At 44.5% G+C, this 24,115-nt stretch overlaps 1 protein-coding gene and 3 non-coding genes across 7 annotated transcripts in view; all 4 read right to left on the reverse strand.

Moving 5' to 3' along the window:
- itpr3 (inositol 1,4,5-trisphosphate receptor, type 3) overlaps positions 1-24,115 on the reverse strand; it is a 40,643-nt gene that overhangs the window by 10,528 nt on the left and 6,000 nt on the right. For 2 of the 4 annotated variants that reach the window (XM_062390955.1, XM_062390954.1), the window contains exons 2-33: positions 20,048-20,118; positions 17,716-17,837; positions 17,456-17,542; positions 15,990-16,148; positions 15,032-15,130; positions 14,681-14,764; positions 14,137-14,283; positions 13,949-14,044; positions 13,776-13,832; positions 13,343-13,485; positions 13,167-13,266; positions 12,513-12,673; positions 12,293-12,434; positions 12,045-12,209; positions 11,757-11,929; positions 11,533-11,652; positions 11,143-11,224; positions 10,917-11,032; positions 10,336-10,587; positions 8,982-9,126; positions 8,740-8,884; positions 8,207-8,421; positions 8,007-8,127; positions 6,140-6,194; positions 5,876-6,041; positions 4,955-5,122; positions 2,393-2,467; positions 1,268-1,387; positions 967-1,089; positions 442-642; positions 240-355; positions 21-156 (exon numbers count right to left, since the gene is read on the reverse strand). In XM_062390955.1, the coding sequence (XP_062246939.1) occupies positions 21-156; positions 240-355; positions 442-642; positions 967-1,089; positions 1,268-1,387; positions 2,393-2,467; positions 4,955-5,122; positions 5,876-6,041; positions 6,140-6,194; positions 8,007-8,127; positions 8,207-8,421; positions 8,740-8,884; positions 8,982-9,126; positions 10,336-10,587; positions 10,917-11,032; positions 11,143-11,224; positions 11,533-11,652; positions 11,757-11,929; positions 12,045-12,209; positions 12,293-12,434; positions 12,513-12,673; positions 13,167-13,266; positions 13,343-13,485; positions 13,776-13,832; positions 13,949-14,044; positions 14,137-14,283; positions 14,681-14,764; positions 15,032-15,130; positions 15,990-16,148; positions 17,456-17,542; positions 17,716-17,837; positions 20,048-20,118 (4,162 nt within the window). Of the gene's footprint in view, positions 1-20; positions 157-239; positions 356-441; positions 661-966; positions 1,090-1,267; positions 1,388-2,392; positions 2,468-4,954; positions 5,123-5,875; positions 6,042-6,139; positions 6,195-8,006; positions 8,128-8,206; positions 8,422-8,739; positions 8,885-8,981; positions 9,127-10,335; positions 10,588-10,916; positions 11,033-11,142; positions 11,225-11,532; positions 11,653-11,756; positions 11,930-12,044; positions 12,210-12,292; positions 12,435-12,512; positions 12,674-13,166; positions 13,267-13,342; positions 13,486-13,775; positions 13,833-13,948; positions 14,045-14,136; positions 14,284-14,680; positions 14,765-15,031; positions 15,131-15,989; positions 16,149-17,455; positions 17,543-17,715; positions 17,838-20,047; positions 20,119-24,115 lie in introns of all 4 variants that reach the window. The other 2 variants (XM_062390953.1, XM_062390952.1) reach the window with 1 other exon arrangement.
- On the reverse strand, positions 5,366-5,438 carry trnak-uuu (transfer RNA lysine (anticodon UUU)). Its single transcript has one exon. It is a non-coding gene; the product is annotated as a tRNA-Lys (tRNA).
- trnak-uuu (transfer RNA lysine (anticodon UUU)) lies at positions 9,501-9,573 on the reverse strand. Its single transcript has one exon. It is a non-coding gene; the product is annotated as a tRNA-Lys (tRNA).
- trnak-uuu (transfer RNA lysine (anticodon UUU)) lies at positions 9,955-10,027 on the reverse strand. The gene has a single exon. It is a non-coding gene; the product is annotated as a tRNA-Lys (tRNA).

Below are 24,115 nucleotides of genomic sequence, written 5' to 3' on the forward strand. Positions count from 1 at the left end.
TGTGTCTGTAGAAGCTTCACCTCGGTGATGCAGTCCTCGTGCGTCACCACCCGCACCACGTCCTCCAGGGGGAGCAGTGACGTGCACTTGATCTCGGTGTAGACGTTCTTCCCCTCGGCGCAGGCTGCCAACAGCTCCACCAGAGAGATGTGATACCTGCAGGGAGGAGGACATGTTGTCTACGGCTCCATCGCACAAAGAACAACCCTGACACACAAGCCCGGTGGTGCCCTGGTTACCTGAGCGGGCTGCTCTCGCCCACCCCCTCCCTGCTCTCCGCCATCAGATCCAGCATGACGTTGAATGAGGCCTTGTCGTTGTAGAAGACCACGACGTCCTCGCCGGAGTTCGTCAACTGTGGAGAGAACGAACATTACTGCAGAACATCAAACAGGCTGAGAACATCTGGTCAAAGGGACTCGTCCCGGTCCTGGTCCTCACCTCGGTCATGATCATGTCCTGACACTTCTTCACGTACTTGCCCTCGGCCTTGATGATGGTGTGCAGGAAGTTGAGGTACTGGACGTGGCGGCCGTGCGTGGCCAGGCAGTGGATGAAGTGCTGCAGGACGCTCTCGGAGATCTCGCTGCACAGCTGGTAGTTGTTGCTGAAGATGTGCTGCACGGTCTCGGCCTCCAGCAGCTGCACAGGAGGAGGAGACTGTTCTCACCGTCACTCAGTCACTCATTATTTACTCAGTGAATCAGTTTGTCTTTGAGTTTGAGAAATGTCTGACACGTTTAATCAGAAACGTGTCAGACATTTAAAGTTAAAGTGTTCTCCCCACATCTCTAAGAGACAGATTCATAATGTTTGTTTTATGCATTCACAGAATAAATAATAATAGTCATCGTTGTTGTAAAGTTGAGTTACATCCCGTCTCTCCAGACTCAAGAGGGTAGGGGTCACTCAGACATTGATTGATTCATTTCATTGAACTTGATCAGTTATAGAAAATCCTTATACCCCAGGGTTGAGGAACAGGTTGAGGTTCTTGTGCAGCAACACCTGGTTCTCCGGGTTCCCCGTACAGAACTTCTGCAGGAACAGGTGAGTGTACCTGATGATCTCCTGCATCTTCATGTCGCTCTGCACACACACAGTGGGGGGGGGGGGGGGGGGGGGTCAGGATGGGAAGGAATCTCTGTTTGTTTTCTATTTCAGATACAGTGTTTAAACAAAGATGATCGGTTCGACCACAGTCACAAAGATCCAGACCCTTGATCGGGGAATTCAGGGCTTTTATTTTGGTGGGGCTCTGTGTTACCTGGTCATATGACACCTGCAGCAGGTCCAGCATGACTTTATGAGCTCCCATGTTCTTCAACAACCTCTGCTGCTTCTTCCAAACTCCACTGATGCACATCTTACTCAACCTTTCCAGGATCTAAAGAGAGAGAGAGAGAGAGAGAGAGAGAGAGAGAGAGAGAGAGAGGACAGAGGGGGAGGGAGAAAGAGAGAGAGGACCGAGAGAGAGAGTTAGAGTTAGAGAAGAACATAAATATATCATGTAAATAAAGATGGACGACTCAGCTCCATTTCCTCCTGTTGTACAAAATGATGCCAAAACATCTCAGATACGAACGGCGCCATCTTTCACTTGAGACGTCGTCTGGATCCTGGAGTCAGCTGATCGGGCTCTCGACCAATCAGGAGTCAGTCAATCAAATAACTAATTCAAGTTATTAAAATATCTAATTAACTAATTAAGTCAAATTTCTTTTTTTTTGATATTGGTGATTTTCATCCTCATTTTAATCAGATGAAGGATTTTTGTCGTCGATCAACTTCCAACAACTCGTTATTTCATGACATCATTAAAACGTCTTTTAATTGAAATCAACTGAACTGGTCACTGTCAAAAAATATAATATCCAGTGTTATATTGACATGTTAATAAACCAGCTGAAGTATCTGACTGATCTGTAGGTAAAAGTGAAAATGACTTTTGATCGACAAATACATTTCAGAGATGATGGTCGGATTAACTGAAAACAGAAAAATGAAATAATGATTTTATATGATTGGAAACAACTGGATTATTTGAACTGATAATTTATGAGGTGAAAGAAAAGGGAAAAAAATATTCTGACAGGCTGAACTTTTAAATTTCTAATATTTTAGATTTACTTACTAAGATTTCACTCTTTCCTTTAGAATCGTTTCAACCTCTTTATCCTCTTTATATATTATTGCTGCTGTTATTAAAAGTGACTGTCTGGGGAAAAAAAGATGATGAAATGTAATCTGAGTGCTGGAAGCCACCATTGCTGAGGAGCACCACGTAAAGAAGACACATCCCAGGTGATCTCTGGGAAGCACGACGCAGAAACACCACACAGCTGAGACGCACACCCCCGACAGCTCCACACAGACCGACCAGTGTCCTCACCTCTTTGACTTTGCGGTAGTTCTCGTTGCCCTTCTCGTGTTTGTCCTTCGTGGGCGATGCTTCCTCTGACAGCCCCTGCAGGACGCAGAGTGTAAGACAGCGTATGCAGTTCTCTCCGAGCACGGTACCACGATACACACACACTCACACATCCAACTATTACTTATTAAAGAAAGGCCGACACCACAAACCAAAGCAATAAGCATGATTTCCTTTAGCAGGAAACTGTTGTAGTTCAGTCTCATCTAATGTAGGTCGGCACATTGATGGCAACAGAGCAGAACATGACTTGCTTATTGCTTGTTAGGTTGTTGTTTTAATAGTTTGATACGCAGCACAAGTGTGTATTCGATTTATAACAATGACCAGGAGAGATAGAGCAGATTGTACACAAGTTAGAAGGTCGGTGGTTCGATTCCCTGGCTCCTACACACTTAAATCCTGATCCACAAACTGCCCTTTGTGGCTCAGTGTGTGAAAAGGTAAACATCATGTATCACAGGACCTTTAGTGGAAGGTTAGACATAACAGATCCTTATCTAAGCACAGGCCATTCATTTCAAAATAAGAGAGGAGAAAGTAGTGAGAAAGTAGGAGGTGAATAACAAATATCCCCGACCACATGTGAACCCAGGACCACGAAGCCTCCTCCTCAGCTGAGACCCCAGCAAGCCCCACACCAGCGTTAGATCCAGAAACAAAATGAGTTTTTAGTTTCAGTTTAGTCTTTTAGTGACGAATATATCGTGATTATTAATAAATGATAATGTGATGGGTTAGTTCATGATTACTTTGAGTTAGTTGGTTAGTGCAGTGGTTCTCAACCTTTTTTCAGTGACGTACCCCCTTTCGAAGAAAAAATTCTGCCGAGTACCCCCTAACCAGCCCAAAGCATTTTTGGTTGAAAGAAAGATGTAATGTGATTTATTAAGCCTTGTAACTAGACACATTCAAATTTAAAACTCCATCAATGTCCATAACCATTGCTCATTTGTAGTGGTCTCTCTTGAACTATTTGGAAATAAAAAGATATAAAAATAACTAAAGACTTTTATTATTATCTCAATAAAAATAAAGATTTGTGCACCTCAAAATAATTATCAACTTAAAGTGACCTCTTTTGGGATCAAAATAAAGATATGTTCTCAAACTGAACTCATGAACTTAATTATAGCTAAACACTTCTTCCCAAAAAATAAATCATCAACTTAGTTTTAAATAAAAGATTAGCTCAAAAATATTTTTTTAATATTCATCATCTTAAAATATCTTCTTTAAGGATCGAAAAGAATACTGACAGGTAGCTTGTTTCCGTTTGCTTCGGGGAGGCTTTTCGCATCGTGTCTTGAGATGACCTGAATTCAGAAAGTTTCCTCTTAAAAAACTCAGGTGGCTTAGCAACATGACTTTCATGTTTTGTCTGGAGATACCGCTGAAGATGTGGTGGCTTAATGCCACTGTTGGCTAATCTCTCCCCACAGAAAAAACAAAAAGTGTAAATAACCCAATCTATGTTATTGTTAATATTATTGAAGTGTCTTTCTGTTATTTTATTGTGACATATTTGCTCGCTTTAAGGTCATACAATTTCATTTCCGCTTTTGTATTACATGCTTTTATTTTGAAAGGGTACCGGTAGAGACGCGGACTTCTTGTTATGAATCATTAACTTCACAACGGAAAACTTTTACGTTTTAGCGCCCCTCCGAAGAGGCACTAGCTCTCACAGTGTTGTTTAGGGAAGGCTCTCTGCTCTGGTTTCACCTTCTTTGGCGCTTGTCCCTCCGTGTTTCAGCAGCATTGCTGCTGCACTTCAACTCGACTCCATTGTTGAAGTTTTCAAGGCAGGTGATGACAGGTGATGACAGGTGGCGTTTGCCCGGTTGGGTCAAACCATCGGTATGGGGGAGACTCTGTTTTTTTAGGATAATTAAATTGAAAAGCCTACTGAATATAACATTTAGTTCATGAACTTACACTTATATTATATTGAATATTTGTTAAATAACAATTTTTCAAGGATTTTTGAATGGATGCTAATTTTAAATATATAAAAAAAAAATCTCAAGTACCCCCTGGAGTATCTTCAAGTACCCCCAGGGGTACGCGTACCCCCATTTGAGAATCACTGGGTTAGTGGATAGAAACAGTTAGTTGTTTACAGCAGCCTGGAGAATCACTCAGCCATCGAGACATGAACCTTTGGAAGTTAGACGATAATCCTTCAGCGACATGAACATCGGCTTCTTACAGGAGCTCTGTCAAAATAAAGGTCTGTTTCTCTACGTCTCTGTCCCAAAGCAATATGGACATGACCTCCACTTCAAACCATTATGTCCAGGTGAGGTTTTAGATAATAAAAGGGATCCATTATTAGGGATGGTTCAATTAAACTCGTTGCCTCCACAAGTCTTCATCAGGAAGTCAAAACAACAACTAGAATGAGTGCATAATAAACAAATGACTCAACTTTAGTTCTAATAGCACGTTGGGTCTAATTTGACATCATATGATATTTTGGACAGATAGAGGTGATGATCATGATGATTTCCTCCTCCTTACCTCTTCTTTCTCCTTCTTGTCTTTTTTCTCCTTCTTGCCGTCACCTCCTCCCGAGCTTTTCTTCTCCACCCACAGTTCAGATTTCTCCACCAGCGTCCGGAGGCGATCCAGATCCGCCTTGATCAGCTTGTAGTTCTCTACATCCGAAGACGTGATCAGCAACTGGACCTGCAGAGGCCCGGGGAGAAACATGGAGGTTCGAGCAATCAACACTTTCATCCATGGATTCATATTCAATATACTCTCCTCTCAGTTTCAAAGACAAAACATTTCACAATGATTTCAGGTGTGACAGTTCCAGTGAAGGGTTTAAACATTCTGCCTTAAGGAGTCAAGTTCACACACTTCTCAGGAGGAACGACAGAAAACCTCAAGGGACTCGACCACTGCAGAGTAGAAGAATAAGAATAACACCTGTACAGGGACTTGAACCCTGGACCTTCAGATTAAAAGTCTGAAGCTCTGCCAACTGAGCTACACAGGCTTCAGGAGTAACTCCCTCACATTTAAATGAATCTGTCTCAAAACCAGGCTGCATGCCGTAGATAATATAACTGACTGATATAGTAAAATAAACATTTGGACAGTCTTGGGGTTTATACACATCACGTGTTGTATAAGAATCCAAAGACACGTCTGTGAAAGTTTTCAAAATCCTACAGAAGTGTCTCTCCTCATTAGACAGTGCACCACCTTGAGAGGGACTCGAACCCTCAGCCCCTCAGATCCCAGTCGGCTGCTCAACAGTCTGAGATAGTGAAGCTTCAAGAGGGTTTATCACGGACTCTTTCTGTGCCATCATCAAACCAGCGAATGCCATCAGAGAACATGCTCCAGTAGATATCAGATTTAGTCTTCTAGTCGTCAGCCTTCATCCCGTTCACAGGAACACCTTCATAACGCTGTGTGTTGAGTGTGCACCTGTTTGAATGTGTGCAGGACTTCCTGTCTCTGGCTGAAGTGTCTGAAGAGCAGCTGCAGGGCTCCAGACACCAGAGGAGGGTACTCGTGCATGGTGAGGTGGATCAGCACTCGCAAGAACATGCGCCCGCCTTCATCGTCCACCTCCAGGATGCTGTTCCCTTTCCTGTGATCACACGTTATCCAACATCCTTCATCAAATGTCCCTCAAGATTAAATATCTTCAAAGTTATGAAAATGTACGAATCAAATAAAAGTGCTTACCCGACTCCAAACATGGCCTCCGCCTGCTCCCCAATGTGCAGCAGGTTGATGGCGGCTGTGGACGGACAAACACAGAACTTATTAGAAATAGAAAAACTGAAGTTGAAGACGGTAGTTTCCACGACCTCATACACACACGGCTTCGATGAGGAACGCACAAAGAAAACACGGCTCAGTTCTAAAGGCAGCTACGAACAAACAACCAAAAAACGCACAAAAAGATGGACGACAACAAAGCAACGTGTAAAACTCCCCCGACATTTATGAACCTAGGTTCAGGTTGTACCTGCTGTTTCCACGTTGACTGGGATGTCTGCAAGCATTAAGAAAAAGTAACACAACTTTACCAAACACTGCAGAGTGTGTGTTCAGGTAGTTCACACACGTCTTTTAAAAACCTGAAAATACTTGTATTCTGGTAGAAGGGGGGGGTAAAATGCCTTTAAGAGCTGTACAATACTTAAAGGTTCACATAAAGTATTAAAATATAAAGTATTTAAATATAAACGGCACATTTTTGGATTTAGATGAAACACACTAGTGAAAATATCACGACGATTATTTTATATTCAATTTCTGCCAATAGATCAATTTGACCTGAATCTTACTCAATGAACCTTTAACCTTTGCAACATTCAATATAAAATTGTAAAAGTTGAATCTGTAGAACAGATGGTAGATGGTCGATGTTCCCGACCAGGAGACGTTAATACATCTTTTAAAGTGGTTCATCTTTGAGGCCAGTTGAAACTTTTGAACTTGATGTCTGTGGTCGTCTGTTGTCGTCTGTAGCAGCAGCACAGACGTCACCCCCCCTCCCAATATAAGTTCAAGTTCAAAGTAATAAACTTTGAAGGCCAGTATGGATCCAAAATCACAGATTGTCCAATTTCATCGACCAATTCGTACCAACCAATGGAACAGAGGTCGACTGCTTCACCACACACACACACACACACACACACACACACGATACACACTGTACAACAAACACACAAATCTGATTTAAAAAGAAACATGCCAGTAAATCTGAATCTATAAGCAAAACAAAAAACATTTAGTGACTTTCTATAAAAGACTAAATAAAACATAGACATTCAATCAGTCAAAAGGATTGATGAGAAAAACAAAACACATTTATTTCTTTTCAAAGTTCAGAGACCAGAACTTGACACACGGAGGACGGGGACAATACGACAGTGGACAACTGAACCTTGATGTCAACGCTGTGGTCTGACAGCTGTGAAGACTCATTTCCACAAACGAACGCACACACGCAACTTCATGAAGGAACACACAAAGAAACACACGGCTCCGATACACAACAACATCCAAACAAAAAACTGACAACACGAGGCACGAAACTTCAATGAAGTGTAAAATAAAGCCCCCGACATTGAAGACACTACGGCTCTAAGAAGAGTTTCCAGGTTCTACCTGTTGTCTCCGTGTTGGCTGGGACGTCTGCAAGTAGCGAGAGAAGTAACAACACACAACTTTACCACACACTGTGTGTTGAGCTGGAGCACAAGTCTTTCTAAAAACCTGATAATCCTCAAAGACCAATATTTAGATTTTAAGAGCTTAAACAACCTCGAACACTAAAATGTGAGTTTCAAAAATATTAGGAATTGGAGAAAAAACAAATATATTAAAAAAGGAAAAAACTTTGTAGGCTGCATAAAAAAATTATAATAAAAAATAAAAAAATTCAAGCCAACCCAAAATGTATCAAACCAAATAGAAGTCATTTTTTATTAAATTCAAAACTTTGTATTTAAAATGTGAAGCTAAATTACGATAATGAGTGTGTGTGTGTGTGTTTCCATTGGCTGTGTGTGTGTGTGTGTGTGTGTGTGATGTTTACCTGCTTGCTCCATGTTAGTGGTGGCGTCGGCATCAGCCATCGGATAAACCTCCACAAACTCCTTCTTGAAGACGGACAGCAGGAAGGAGAGGCGGTAGTCCAGTCGAACGTTCAGGATGAACTGAGGAGGAGCAGATCTCGGGTCAGACCTCAGAGCTTCACTGGATATCTCATACTCATTCATCTGGTATTTCAGTTACCTGTAATATCTCCAGGATCTTCAGCTTCGTGTCCATCACCGTCAGGTCCATCCTGTCAATGCTGTCTTTACCAGCTCTCTGTCCATCAATTCCTAGCCCCGCCCCCAGCCCGGCCCCTCTGGCGCCCGGACCTCCAAATAGGGACTGCTTCCTGTTGAGGACCATGGTGGACATCATCTGTCCCATCCCGTGTATGGAGCGCTTCACGTTCTTCCCTTCAGAGACAGGAACCAGCAAGTTAACAAGAGGTCACCTGATCATTGAGATCTGCTGGACGAGAAGAAACTTAGCAGAGCAATTAGAGAAATTATTCAATAAAATAAAAGCAAAGTATAAGAGCTGAATATATTAAAGTCAAAAACAATATTAAAGATTATATACATTCATAAACATCTATATTTTATGATGTTTTACTTTGTATACTCAGTATTTTTAGCACATGGAACCTTCTGGGAATACAATTGATCTTATCCCTGCCGTCATTTGAAGAACATTTGTAAGGCTTGATAAAGAGTGAGCAGAGAGAAGAGAACCTGATCCGTCATCATGGAACAGCAGCGCAGCGTGGCCAGGGTTGGGTCGACAGTCGATGATGCCCAGCAGAGTTCTGGTGAGTCTGAGCAGCTCAAAGAAACTGTAGAAGCCAAAGTAGATCAGATGTCTGGCCAGACTCACCACCTGGAGAAGAGACACAGTGATCACCGGGAAGAAAGGAAAACTGGAGGATGGAGAGAGATTTACAATGAGAAGAGAAAGAGGAGGAATCTGGACGGACCTCGTAGGTGAGTTTGTTTTTCTCCTCGTTGTGGAACGGGAATTCGTCGTTGAGAACGTTGTTGAGATATTCCTCCATGAAGGCCATGGTGTTGGAGAAACGGTTCTTCTTGTTGTACCTGCTGTCGTCCATGTTGGAGTCATAACTGGGGAGGACAAGTACGATAGGAAATTAACTCATAATAAGAGTGTTTCACCTGAACAGGGACTTGAACCCTGGATCCTCAGATTAACAAACAATACAAAGTTCCAGTACAAACAGCCAGGCAGTTTATGGGCATCAACTGCAAGGAACATTTTATACTTGTGGTGGAACAACGTACCACCATTAAGTGAGGAAATCTTAATATTTAGCTTGATAGGTTGCAAGGAAAACAGACTGTTCAGGAGCCATACGGAATCAAAGTGAGGGTTCATAAGTGTCCAGTGACAGGAGAGTGAATGAAGCATTATTTTGTTATAACTTGTTTATAACCACTTACTAGAAATCTCAGTGTGAACTCACTCTAAAGGAGAGCATCGCCTGAACAGGGACTTGAACCCTGGACCCTCAGATTAAAAGTCTGATGCTCTACCGGCTGAGCTATCCAGGCTCTACGACATATTCATCCAGAGTCCACTCTACAGAAACAACAATACTACCAACCCAGACAACGTCCCACTACATACAGTCAGGCAGTCTATGGGCCTCTACAGCACGGAACATTTTATACTTGTGGTGGAGCAGGACCAGAAAACAAATTTTGCTGATTTTGTGAAGAATCTCGATAATTTCAGACTTACTGATTTGCTTTAAAGATATTTGTGATTGGAAACACACTTCGACAGACAGAAGTGCAGCATGACACAACTATTCAGGAGCCATATGGTATCACAGTGAGGGTTCACAAGTGTTATGTAGCCTTCTTTTGTTATAACTTGTTTATAACTACTTAATAGAAATCTCAGTGCGAACTCACTCTAAAGGGAAGCATCGCCTGAACAGGGACTTGAACCCTGGACCCTCAGATTAAAAGTCTGATGCTCTACCGGCTGAGCTATCCAGGCTCCGTGAGAGAAGACTCTTGGACGACAAACTTTTCCAGAGTCCACTCTACATAAACAACAATACTACGCAGCTCTGACTGACTAACTGAGGCTTCAGGTCTGTACCCGTGTGGGTCTGTACCAGTGTGGGTCTGTACTGGTGGGTCTGTGCCTGTGTTGAGAGTCGTTATGTCAAACAGGCAGGGCATTGTGTTGCACTGTTTGGCTATTTTTGACACCATCAACAATTTCCAGATGACATATTCTACAGCTAAAGCAATTCCCGTAAATTTCCCGTTTCATGGAAGCAGTAATGAAAATCGACCAACTCTTTGATGGTGATGGACGTGGGGATCTCGGTCCAGAGGCGGGCGAACTTCACCGGGGTCACCAGCTCCTGGGGGTCCCGGTCCACGTGGGCGTGGAGCATGAGGCGACAGAAGGAGGCGCGCAGGTCGAAGGGCAGCGTCTCGTCCATCATGCACAGGAAGATGAGCTCCACGTCCAGCTGCTTGGAGATCTCATCGATGGCCAGGTACTGACGGTCCAAACACATCCGGGCAAAGAGCTTCAGCTGGTACCTGGGAGGGGGGGGGGTGTATTAGTTATATAATAAATGATTTCACAGACGAATGGGGCCAGAGAAGTGAGGATGTCCGAGTCGTTTACAGATGATATTCATGGTTCCTAGAGGATAAATCTAAATGTGTTTAATGACCCAACAGATTAACTTTAGTTTTTTCCACTGGGAAACAATATGAATCATAAATATGCTAAAACCATAAGACGATCCCATGTAAAAACTGAAAACCCTTTTCTGTGGGTGAGGTAAAATACAGTAGGTACAGTACAGTAAGTTCAAGGGGATTTTCTGTGGACACCAGGGGGCGAGGTCCTCCCGTGTCTCTACCTGTAGTAGGTGAGGACGTTCTCGTCATGAGCGTTTCCCTGCCTCGCCTCCTGAGCAAGCTGTCGGATGCCCTTCTCCTGTCTCTCATTGGTCTTGTCCGTCCACACCAGCCACACCTAGAGAAGAGGACATCACGTCTTACACACACTTCTCTGTAGATGAACAGATTTGGTGACTTCAGGAAGTTGGGTTCCACAGTCGGGACGGACAGAGATGGCGGACCCACCTCATCATCGTCTCCATAGTCGTCCATCCCGATGTACTCCCCCTCCGGACCACCAGGGGGCAGCTCCTTCGGGACTCGACGCCTGAAGCCGGCGAAACACAAACAGATCTTTAATATTCAAAAGCTGAATTTAACTGACACTCACTCACAGTCTGAAGGGACCGTGAGTCACGGCTCAAGATTCCTACTGATTCATAATTAAATATGCTAATGCTAACATAGCTACAGTCTGTATTATTATGTGGAAATACTAATGCAGGCTTTCAGACTGTGGTGCCCCCTGCTGGTCAAAGCTATACACAAATAATAAGGAGAGAGTAACATTAATGTTAGGAACAGCATTTACTTAACAAACATGTTTTTAATGATAATACCCCCCCGTCTCCTCACTCTGTCTTGATGAGGATGTCCTGGTTCTTGGGGTCCAGCACACACTTACAGATGAGCTCCTGAGTGACGGGGATGGCCACGTTGTTGGACACACACAGGTCTGACAGGTAGTCCAGAAACCTGCACAAACACAAACACACACACAAACACATATAATATCTGCACATCTGACAGGAAGCTGCCTCTCCCCCCTCATCTCACCCCTCTCCCCCCTCCATGTGTACCTGGGCTCTCGGTTCTTGCGGACCAGGCTGACGAAGGTCTCCACCTCGGTCTTGGTGATGTGCTTCTCCAGCAGCTTGCGGTTGTTGTGCAGCAGAGCGGTGATGGTGTCCTCAGCCAGGATGTCGTAGCCGATCTGACTCTGCATCACACCGAACTGCTTCGCGATGTGCTCCTGGAGGGGGACAGAGGGTGAGAGGGCGGGTGGAAGGAACCATCATAGCAAACAAAGGGTGGTTTGATTCCTGTGCATGGATCATCATCATCATCATCATCATGGTCATCCTCACCTGGTTCTTCCGGTAGTCCTCCTGTGAGTGTCGGAGGACCCTGTAGCAGAGTCGGAGCATGTACTGGTAGGGAGAGTTCTTCTGGTCGGCCAGCTCCTCCAGTCGCAGCAGGGGCCCCTCGCCTCCCCCCCGGTCCTTGAAGGGAGCCTTCAGGATGCCAAAGATCTGAACACACATGTGATGTCCGGTGTCAGGTCCGAACGTTTCCTCTGTTCCACCATCTCTTGCTTTTCATTCTTGGCTCTCACCTGTTTGAGGATGTTCTGCTCTCTCATCAGCTTCTGTCTCTCCCGGTTGGCTTTGCTCATGCTCACCTCCAGCACCGCCTGGCCACTGTTGATGACATCAGCCACGAAGAAAACCACGTCCTCCAGCAGCTTGATGGCAAACCTGAGTGACACAACCATCACGGGATGTTAACTCCTCCTCAAGGTCTGCCACCCGGGTCTCTGTGGATCTGTGTCCTACCTGCGGTCGTTCTGGCTGATGAAGCCCTGGTTGAACTGGTCGACCACGGTGCTCAACATGGCACTGGCGTCATTGGCGAAGTCCAGATCTCTGATCTCCATGACAGGAACTGAGACGATGGCGAAGGCCTCCTTGTCCTCCTTCGTGGGACACGTTCCTAACTGCAGGGGGCCGAGACACAAAGGTTCATACACGTCTCATGTCATGTTTTAATGGTCACGTCGGACTTTGTCACGTTATTTCCTCTTGATGATGTATTGGTTGGATTAGCACGACATCACGTGCTAATCCAACAACTTGTTGACACTCTTTTAATCAAGGACCCTGACATTTACAGTTTTCAACACATTTCAACAACTGTGATAAAATGTGGTTTGAAGCTGAACCGTAATCACGATGTTGATCCTACGACTTTTCATCTGGCGCCACCTGCAGGTCAACATCTGCATTTATCTCTTTGTGTCATGAACCAACAGACTGTCGATAATGGTAAAGATGAATTTCCTAATTTTTAAGAGCTGTGTTTTTAAAAGTGACATAAATATATAACAATTACATGTTGTTTCTGCTAATCTGTTTAAGGTCTATCCTGAGATTCATATTCTGTATTTTCCTGTAAAGGTCATGAGCACGTGAACACTGGTGCCGTCTCACCATGAGTCTGATGGGTCTCTCCTCGTCGATGTCGATGGGGACGTTGGTGCTCTGGATCCAGGTGTTGGTGCACAGGTGTCTCAGTCGCACGTACGAGTTCCTGGAAGCGATGAACTCAGTTACTCTTTGTTTCAGATCTCAGCTCCACCGAGCGTTTGACCGTCGGCGGCTCCTACCGTGGAACGAAGGAGTCGGTCTTCTGCAGCGTGGTCGGGTCCAGCTCGAACAGCGAGGCGATGTCGTTCCCATGAGGCACCGCCACCAGCTTGTACTTGATCCTCTCGCCGTGCGAGCGCTTGTTGCTACGACTGCCGTCCATCTACAGAGAGGTCAGAGGTCAAAGGTCAGGGGGAAGCTGAGGAGGGTAGGCACCGTGTTTAGTGTTTAGTGTCGACGAAGCCAGGAAGGAAAATTAATAATGTGAATTTATAAATAAAACACGTCTTTAGACTGATTTGCTTCAGACACTTTAAATCAGTGGTTCCTCACACGGGTGCAGATTTTCAAAAGGGGCTAAAGTGATTAAAGCGTAAGGAGAATGATTGACAGTGACGAGACGCTGACAGATCACGTGACTCTGTCAGCGGGAGACTTCAGTGCTGAGCTCACCGAGGTCGAGGTCGAGGTCACGATCTCTGCCACGTCTCCTTTGTAACCTGGATTCTCCTGGAAAACAGTTACACAACAACATTAACTGATATGAGGTGAGGATCCGTCCACCAGCACCACGGCAAACACACAACCTCGCCGTGTCAGTCAGTGCCCCCCCCCTCCAGAGTTACCTCAGCAGCCAGGTAGTTGCCCGTGGCCAGGTGCTTGAAGCGATAGAGGCTGTTCCAGTGTCCCGCCCCCCCACGACACGGGTCATGATGGACAACCTGACGGACCAATCAGCACACAAAATGGTTAAAACACTGTGCATGTGTGTGCACGTACATTTTTGTGTTTCTGTGCGTGTGCGTGTGTGTACCTCGACCTCCCACAGAGCGTTGGAGCTGGTCGCCGAGGTCGCCGACTGTCTCAGCGTCGTGCGGAGGAACACGTGGAGTTTGCTCTTGTACTCGTCGCATGTCAGGAACTTCTCCTGCTCGGCGTGAAACAACCTCACCACATCCCCCTGAGAGAGGGGGGGGAGAGAGAGAGAGAGAGGGGGGGAGAGAGAGAGAGGGAGGGGGGGGGAAGAGAGAGAGGGGGGGGAGAGAGAGAGGGGGGGGGAAGAGCGAGAGAGGGAGGGGGGGGGAAGAGAGAGAGGGGGGGGAGAGAGAGAGGGGGGGGGAAGAGCGAGAGAGGGAGGGGGGGGGAAGAGAGCGAGAGGGAGATGGAGAGAGAGAGAGAATAACAGAGTATTAAAGGACAGTTCCGCAGTGTTTTTATAATATTTATATATACATAGATATATACTCTATACACCCTATATACATATATAAATATATATATATATAAATATATAAATATATATATATGTATATATAGGGTGTGTAGAGTATATATCGTGTCTCGTGAGTCGTCCTCACTCCTTTGAGGACTTCCTCTCTGTGGTCACTGAACATCATGAACAGGTTGATCTTCCAGCTGGTGTTGCAGTTCACTGAGTTCACCTGCAGGGGGAAGAAGACACACCCGTCTTTTCAGAGGAACTGATGAATCATGATTTATAATATACTATGATGCAAGTTGTTATTTTCAACAAAGGAAAAACAACAAAATATGAACAGACTGAAAATCAAGCACACAGTTAGTTTCTTGTTCAAGACTTTCTCATCTCATTATTGAATTTTATTATCAGTGATGCTTTGGTGTGTTGTTACTTGTGTGTGTGTGTGTGTGTGTGTGTGTGTGTGTGTGTGTGTGTGTGTCTCTCTCACCTCCTTGCAGCCTGGATGGTCGGTCAGTTCGTAGTTTGAAGCGTGGAGCGGTTGACCGGCGTTCACCGGGTTCAGGATGACTTTATCTCCCACAACCACCTGCAACAAGCAACAATCAACAAGCAACAATCAACAAGCAACAATCAACAATCAACAAGCAACAAGCAACAAGCAACAAGCAACAAGCAGCGAGCAACACACACTCATTCCATCACTTCTATCACATCAACACTGCTTCTATTAATATTACTTCTCATAAACGACTAATGCAGGGACTATGGATTATTCTATTATTACTGCTGCAGGTACATCTGTTTTGTTTTTACTGTTTATAAAGTTTTGTCTGTTTTTCTGTCAGTGTGTCATCTATTTGTGTTTATAAATCAAGTTATTATAATAATAAAGATTAAGATTAAGATATGTTTATTCATACCAAACACATGCACAGACATGCACAACACACCCATGCAATGGCAGGCAAATTCAACCTCTGCATTTAACCCATCTGGTGCAGGACACAGAGCAGTGAGCGACCATGTACGGCGCTCGGGGAGCAGATGTTGGGGGAGTAAGGTGCCTTGCTCAGGGGCACTAGACAGGGTAGGGAGACTCTTGGAGTTTTGGACAGATCAATCCAGGTTCGTCTTTTGTTTTCTCTCCGTGGAGTTGAACCAGAGACGAACCAGAGACCTTCTCTGCCCATAGTCCAAGTTTCTGCCACTAGACCACCGCCTCTCTGTGGATAATAAATGTTATTATAATAATAAATGTTATTATAATAATAAATTATTACGGGCCGTCAGATGTCAGTAGAGGAAAGGGTCATTTGTAAATCTGCTGTTTTCTATTTACAAGTTTAAAAAATTGGTTATAATCGTAGCAGAGCAGTGAACCTCAGATCATCAGAGTAATGCACTCCCTGTCGTGTGAGAGTGTGTAGCAGCAGTTGTGTGTTTACATTGTCTCCGTTGGCGCGGAGCTTCCAGAAGGGCTGGATGAAGAGCCAGGAGCCCTCGTTCCCCGTCCCGTCCAGAGTGACCCGCATGGCGTTCTTCTCCAGCAGCGCCGGCAGCCGCTTGTTCACCGTCAGGTATTTATTACTCTTCATATGGAGCAACTGGAGACACACACAGAGGAAACACATGTTTGTGTTCCTCATAAGAACACAACTGGGTTCTCATTTTTAAACTGTGTGTCTTCTCCTCGCTGGGGATCAACGTGATTCATCGTCTTACTGAAAACCTTTCACCTCTGTTGTGTAACGTCCTATTGTCTACTGCTTAGTCTGTCATCACCGTGAACTCACACTGTAGTTTACTGACACACACACACACACAGACGTTCTAAATGTGAGGTGTTGTTGAAGGTAAAGAGCTCAGAGCCACAGACAGAACAGACAGCAGACTCACACACTGGTGGCTTCACACTTTTCATTCAGTTTGTGTTTGAACAAGAGAAAGTTCAGCTGCTGTCACTCAAACTGCAGGTACAAGGAGAGAAAATGTAATTCTCCACTCCCTCGACAAACACACACGCACGCACACACACACACACACACACACACACACACACACACACACCCTGTCCTACTGTGTAGATGTGCTTCTTTGAGCCAGTGTCAATACTGACTTGCTACAGGGCTTTCATCACAATGCATGCACATACGCATACACATGCACACACACACACACACACTCACACACACACACACACACACACACACACACACACACACACACACTTCACTGTAATGTTTATTTTAACAATCTGATTAACTTTCAAAAGGAACCACACCCGACCTGTATGAGTGAGTGAGTGTGTGTCAGACAAGGTGTCTGTGCTTGTGTGTGTGTGTATGTGTGTGTGTGTGTGTGTCACACAGGAACAGCATGTTGCCAGTGTAAAAAGGGTTAGGGTGGGGGGGTGGGGGGGCAAGAGGTGTGAGTCACCTGGTTGACATGGCAGCGGGTGTTGCCCTGTCTGCACCACCTGACCCAGTTCACCTTGAACACAGACGTGTGTGTGTTTGTTTATTCACGTGTGACGTGTTCAGACGTCCACGCACATATTGTCGTTAATGATACACCATGAAAAACTGTGGTAATAAAAATGTGTTGATTGACAAGCAGCTGTTTGCTCCGTGTGTGTGTGATGAGTCCATGTGATCGATCCAGGGTTCCAGATGTTTCCTAATAAATGAATATGAATGATGACTGTGTTTGTCTGTTGTGTCTTTTATAGTTGTTCTGTCTATTTGTCGTTTTTTTGTCTATTTATCTTTCTCCTGATCATATAAACCGTTGAACCTTCAGGCATTTTGTTTTGTTCCTTATCGTTGATCTGTTAAACTTGTTGTTCTGTTGTTTCCTGTTGATCTTACTGGTCTGAGACGATAAATAATCTAAACAAGTTGTTGTTATTTACCTGCATGACGGTTCCATATTTCACAACATCCCCGTGGACCTTCTTGTTTTCTGTCTCATTCTGCTTCTGCTCCAGGTTGGACGCATGCTGCAAGACACACACACACACACACACACACACACACACACACACGTTTAACATTGCGGTGCACAAAGAATGGATGCAGAGGGAAACTAGTGCAGCTTCTCAACAGTTCTTCAGGGTATGGAATGTGTGTGTGTGTGTGTGTCTTTGTGTGTGTGTGAGTGTGTGTGTGTCACCTGTAGTTTCTGCAGCAGGACCACGTCAGCGATCTTGTCCTTCTCATGTTTGGCTTGTTTTGCTTTCCAGAACTGTTTCTGAGCCGAGTAGCGACTCATGGGACAAACCTTGAACAGACAGTCTGAGTGACCACAGAACACAGCACATATTAAGGTTTTATCATCTTTAGTGTATTACAGTTTTAAACCTGGAGTCACATGACGCCCGGCTGTGATGTCACCCGATGGAGTGATTAGTTCCAGACGGATGATTGGTCAGTGGAGTGTGCACCTGAAGCTAATTGGCAGTTTGGGTTTCAGAACATCAAACTGGTGAAGCATCTGACATTAATCCTATCTCTGAGTGACTGGTTCGTCCACAGAGGGTTTTTTTGCTTCCTGGGTCTTCACGACAAAGATCTGATGAACCAGGAAATCAACACACAACGAATCACACACTTTGCAGTGGGTCTGTCCAGCTGTTCAGTGTCGGGAGCTGCTGGGTAAGTGAAGAGCTGCTAATGTGAGCGTTATCTGTGTAGCTGCAGCAAAATACAAAACAATAGCCTCTTTCATTTACTGGGAAACTGTAAATCACTGATGGGAACATCGAACAGATGCAGAACAAGTCATGTGACACGTCTCCTGTCCAATCAAACTTTTCTCTGTTCGTTGGTCTTTCACTGAAACTCAGGATCAGCCCCAAACCAGCAGCACAACCATCATCGCTGGAAACTGGAATTCATGATTCCCAGCATGACTCAGACTTCTAAGGACCATTTGGAAGCCTTGAGTTTGTCCATTTGTCCAACGACATCTTGGTCTTTAAAAAGAAACCAGCGCCTTGTCTTCATTCAGGACGCGATTCACCGAACCCACGAAGTCTCCGTCCCAAAGAAGGACAGTCTAGTCTCACAAGCACCTGCACCCATTGGGCGGCACTAGCTGTCAATCACACAGTGCCCAACCCCCCCCAATGCATACAGTGCTTGATGAAGACGAAGCAGGGCAGACAACAACATGGAGTTTGCATTGTTAAGATGTTGTGTAACTACAAACGTGATGAAAACAGGACGAGAGAAACTCAGAAAAACAAACAGAGCTAAAAGGATACGAGAGAAAACCCAAGGAGAGCGAGACCAGGTCAATATTTACTCTCCTCCAGCAGATCCTGTATCTTAATAACTTCACTGTGTGTGTTTGTGTGCGTGTGTGTGTGTGTGTGTGTGTGTGTGTGTGTGATGTTGCTCTGGATGTAAAGTTTGTTCTACTTCTAAACTAGTTCAACTGAGCAACGTCCAGAAACTCAAACAGAGCAGACGGTAACACACTGCTTATATATTCAATATATAAACGTGTGTGTGTGTGTATTTGTGTGATATCTCTGATGATTTAAACTGGAATCATGCTCAATTGCTCAATTATTTATTATATTTCATAACGCCACTGGAGGTTTTCTTGGAGCCGTTTGGTTTTTACAGCAGAGACGTGACTCAGAGTCAAACTCAACCGATTTCCATCAAATGACTTCAAACTTACAAAATCCTTGATCTCTATAACAATAAAACAATAAAGAGTTTTAACGAAACTCTGTCACGACTGTGAATATGACTCTGGTTTCATTTGAACTTTGAGTTTTAGAGACGCTGAAAAGGAAAAACCAGGAAACGCTGCTGGACCCGTTTTAGTTTGAAAACTCCGGAGCTGCGTTTTATTGTGGAGGGGAGAAAGTGAGATGTTTGGAAACAGGGACGTAGCCGGCTGCTGATTGGTTATTTTCAGTCACAACGAATCGTTCACTGACCTCAGATCATCTCAGATCTTTTGACACCACATGTGTTTGTACCCTGAGGTCCTCAGTGAAGGTCCTTTACTTCAATGATGTGTTGACTCCTGGTTCTGAACATAACATCTATTTCATTTGTTTTATAATATTCTATTTATCTTGCTTTTTTCTCATCTCTCTATATCTGTGCTTTATTGCTGCGTGATCTTCAAATGGCTTTTTATCTGTTTCCTATTGATTGTGTTTTTAAAAGGTGCTGTAATAAAGTTTACTATCAAGAACACAACCAGCATCATCCGGGGTTAGAGCTCAACATGGATCCATTACATGCGGGGCTGGATTGTCAGTTTTATAGAATCAATTAGTGAATTTGCTCAGTGAAAGGGAATCAACTCAATAAATAAAACATAAGAATAAAACCGTTAATCCTGCAGCTGCTGTTCAGACTTTAACGAGCAGAGATTTATTCAAACATTGACTCCCGACAGCAGCCGGGTCCGACCAACTGAACCCATATACACTGTGTGTGTGGACATATAAACATACACACAAAGCACACACTCTGACCTCTGAACTTCTTCGGAGGATTCTCCAAATCTCCGGCGGCGGGTTCGACCACACAGCGGTCATCTACCAACCTGTGGGCAGAAGAAGACACGTCAGGGAGCTGAAGGGTTAACACTTCTCACCAGCGCGTACAAAACACATATTTGTGGGTTAATTATAACTTCAAGGGACTTTTTCAATGTTCGTGGTGGATTTAGGTTCAGTTTGAGGAACGAATTATGTTAATGAGCCACCTCACTAAGAGGGGGGGGCGGGGGGTTATTAGTGTAAATCCCTTCTACCATCAGTGTTTAGGAAACAGGTGGTGGTGGGGGGGGGGGGGGGCTCGTTGGAGACAGACAAACACACACACACACACTTAAAAAGCTCCTTTCAAGCAGCAGACAGAGTGCAGTCAGCTGGATTACCTGTCCATTCATACACACATTAACTGAATGAGTTAACTGCAACTGAGGCCAGGTGTGTGTGTGTGTGTGTGTGTGTGTGTGTGTGTGTGTGTGTGTTTGAAAACAGCGCAGGAAGGTAAAGTGATTTTTTTTAGTTCATGATGCAGTTGAACTGTCTCAGGATCCTAATCACACAGGATGTGACTGGTTCAACGCTTCAGTTGACGGCCAAACCCATTACAAACCAGTTCAAAACCCAAAACCACAGCCTGTAAACAAAGCAGGTGTCTGCAAATGACTGTGAAGAAATATGAGAAGCGTCCGTCAAACGAGCTCTGATCCAATAAACCTTCAAACTGCAGGACGGGCGTCAGCCAATCAGACGAGAGCAGACCCCCCACAGAGTGCTGAGAGGTTCCACTGCACCGACATGAACAAGGTCATCGATCTGAATTCTATATATATGATTTTAAGAGTTTTCTTTTAATCTATAGTTTCTTTGTTATGCAGGTTTCATAGAAGCATTTGTACATACTGTATATCATATTGGTCATGTGATACTTCCTGATATCAGTGTTGGCATCAGCTCAATTAAATCCATCAATCAGGCTCGAGTAGATACTTCAGATTTTTATGTTAAAGATTATTTCCAGAGAAATTAATTGAAATATGTAAGATGTCCTGGTTCAGGTTTAAGAGAAATATGATCAAAACTTAATGAACTTTATGAAACCATGTTTCTTTCCTTCCTGTTGTTCTGCTCCTACGTTTCTCTTCTCGTCTTTCTTTCACTCTCTGATATTTTCCAGACGTGTCTTCACTTTTCTCTTTTCGTCTTTTCTGTCTCGTGTGTTTTTCCGTCATCGCTACTTTAACCTCTTGATTTTTCTTTGCATTCCTCCCCCCCCCTTCACTCGTTCATCCTTTTCCTTTGTTCTGGTCTTTTCCTCTCTGAGGTCTTTCTCTTCTACCACCCACAGAGATGACAACAGCCAATCAGGTCTTTTGTGTGGCGTCCAGGTGGGAGCGTGTCTTCGAGGACGCCTCAGGTATGTGGACTTCATCAGCTCGACTGCTGCTCTCGCTCGCTCTCTCGCTCGCTCTCTCTCTCTGTCTCTCACTCTCTCTCTCTTCATCTTCTTTATCCTTCATTAAACTCCCGCCGAGCGTCAGCGAATCAAAAACATCAAATCTTTGGATTTAGTTTCTTAGAGTTCTTGCATCAGACTGATGATTTGTGATATTTCACGTCAGTTCATCCTCTGAACTTATAGTTTTGTTTCTCTAGAGCTGCTTTCACACATGATCTGAACTACAGACACTTTCCAGATGTTTTTCTGGAGGGGCTGCACGTCCGAGTCAGTTGCTCTGGAAGTTTTCTGGATCTTTTCCTTCCGACTCGTAGTACAATGTCCGAGTGAGTCTGTGTGAGAGTTCAGCAGGAAAAGGTCTGGAGCATTGACAGCGAGCGATTGGACGAGTGGACAGGTAGATGAGGATTCGAACACGTGACCGACGTCTGGTTTGTTTTTGTTTTGCCCCCCCCCCCCCCCCCCCCCTTCCCCTGTCGTGCAGGACAATAGATTTGAATATGGATCCAGACATTTGAATACATGGAGGTGTTTTCCATTTCTGCTGAGAGACAGAACCTGCAGGAGGACAAGCCGAGTCCGTTCGGTCTCAGTGTGTCTGAGAAAAGATTTACTTTCTGGATCTTAGTTTGTGAACAGAGACCCTGAAGTTTAGGGACTAAAGATTTTATTCTGACATATGTCTCACGTCATCAACTATGTGGGCGGAGTCTACCTATACTCGTCTCTGATTGGTTTGTAGACGGCGTGTGAAGTTGGTGTGTTGTCAGGTGTGTAGGGGGGAAGAAGAGCCTTATCTGTTTGCCATAGTAACCTCATGATGGTATTACTAGCAGCATCAGCACCTTTAGGCACAGTACTCATCAGTACTCCACAATAATACAGTACTCCACAGTACTCCACAGTACTACAGTACTCCACAGTGATACAGTACTCTACAGTACTCCACAGTATCACAGTACTCCACTATACTCAACAGTACTCCACACTACTACAGTACTCCACAGTGCTACAGTACTCCACACTACTACAGTACTCCACAGTATCACAGTACTCCACAGTACTACACAGTACTACAGTATTAAAGTACACCAGAGTACTACAGTACTCCATACTACTTCAGATGGACCAAATGAACGTCCTCGTGGTTGAAACATTTGATCCTCGGAGGTGAAGACTGCAGCTGCTTCTTCTTCTGTTTCTTCTTCTCTTGTTTAGTGCTGTCTAAACTTCCTGTGATTGGTCGAAAGTCATTCCAGAGAGTTATTTGAGCTGGTCGAGATCAACTGGATCAACTGGTCTCAGAGCTGCTAACGAACAGTGTTGTGCATGAACGAACGCAAATTAACGCGTTCATTGAACAAGTTCACTTTTGTGAGAACGATGAACTGAACGCACCTCAATGACAAATAATGAATCTGAACGGTGAACACGTTCATATTTCTGCGTCCTCGCTTATAGACGACAGGAAACTTCTCTCTTTATGTGTAACTTTATCAAAGTCCAGCGAACACGACACACTTCTTGTTGTAACTCCGACACTCCTGTCATCCACCACTGTGTTCTTCACTCCCCTTCCTCATTCACCCTTGACATGCCAACTCATCAGCCAATGAGAGCCTGTCATGCCAGGTAACTCTCCAGCCATTGGTCTAGAACTGTCACTTGCCCCACCCCGACTGGTTCACTGACCCTCTGGAAATACCAATACTTATTGACATGGTGTAGTTAGCTGAACATAAGTCATAACAAACACATAGCAGTCAAACAGAACATAAACCTAACTACCAGTCCGTTACAATATTATCTGAGGTCTAGTTAAAACGTTACGGAATGTTTTCCTTCCCCTGAGGAGAGACGCTGTCTAAATCGAATGCTTTCACCATGTCGTTGCTCAGTGCCCGTGAAATGTCCGCGATGTAGCCTAACCTGAACCGAGTAACTCGACTTCGCACTACGTTACCCATGATTCATAGCACACACACATGCACACCAAACAAGCAACATATTCCAAGTGTTTTCTTCTCTGGCCAGTGTCTCGGCTCCGAGCCGTAGTCTGGAGCTCGGCTCACGGGTTATCTTGGCTCGCTGTCTGGCCGGTAACCAGCCGTCCGGACCGCTCCGTGAAGAAGGAGGAGGACATGTTTCTTTACTTGGAATGCGGCCACTTTATTACTCGGATATACAGCAAGAGCAACACTCGCATCACCTCTAGGTGGTCCGTCACTTCTCATTATAAACACACTTTTAACTTCTCTTCCCACAATACCCAGGTGCACTACGTCACACAATACAAACTTTCCTTAAAGGGGCAGGCCCTACCTGCAACACAGCAGCTCTGGCCTCTTACAAAAATGGCTCACTTTGCACCTTAAACTATGAAATGAACTGAACTATGAACTAGTTCAGAATTGAAATGGTGAACTATGAACGTGAACTATTCATATTTACTTGTGTGAACTGAACTTTGAACTAGTTCATGAGAGGTGTGAACTTGCACAACACTGCTAACGAATCACAAGTGACCACTGACGTCCTGAAGCAGACGTGGAAGTGATCCGGCTCATTCGTCAGCTCTTTGATCATCGACG

This window comes from Platichthys flesus, chromosome 7, assembly GCF_949316205.1.
Source record: "Platichthys flesus chromosome 7, fPlaFle2.1, whole genome shotgun sequence".
Lineage (NCBI taxonomy): Eukaryota > Metazoa > Chordata > Actinopteri > Pleuronectiformes > Pleuronectidae > Platichthys > Platichthys flesus.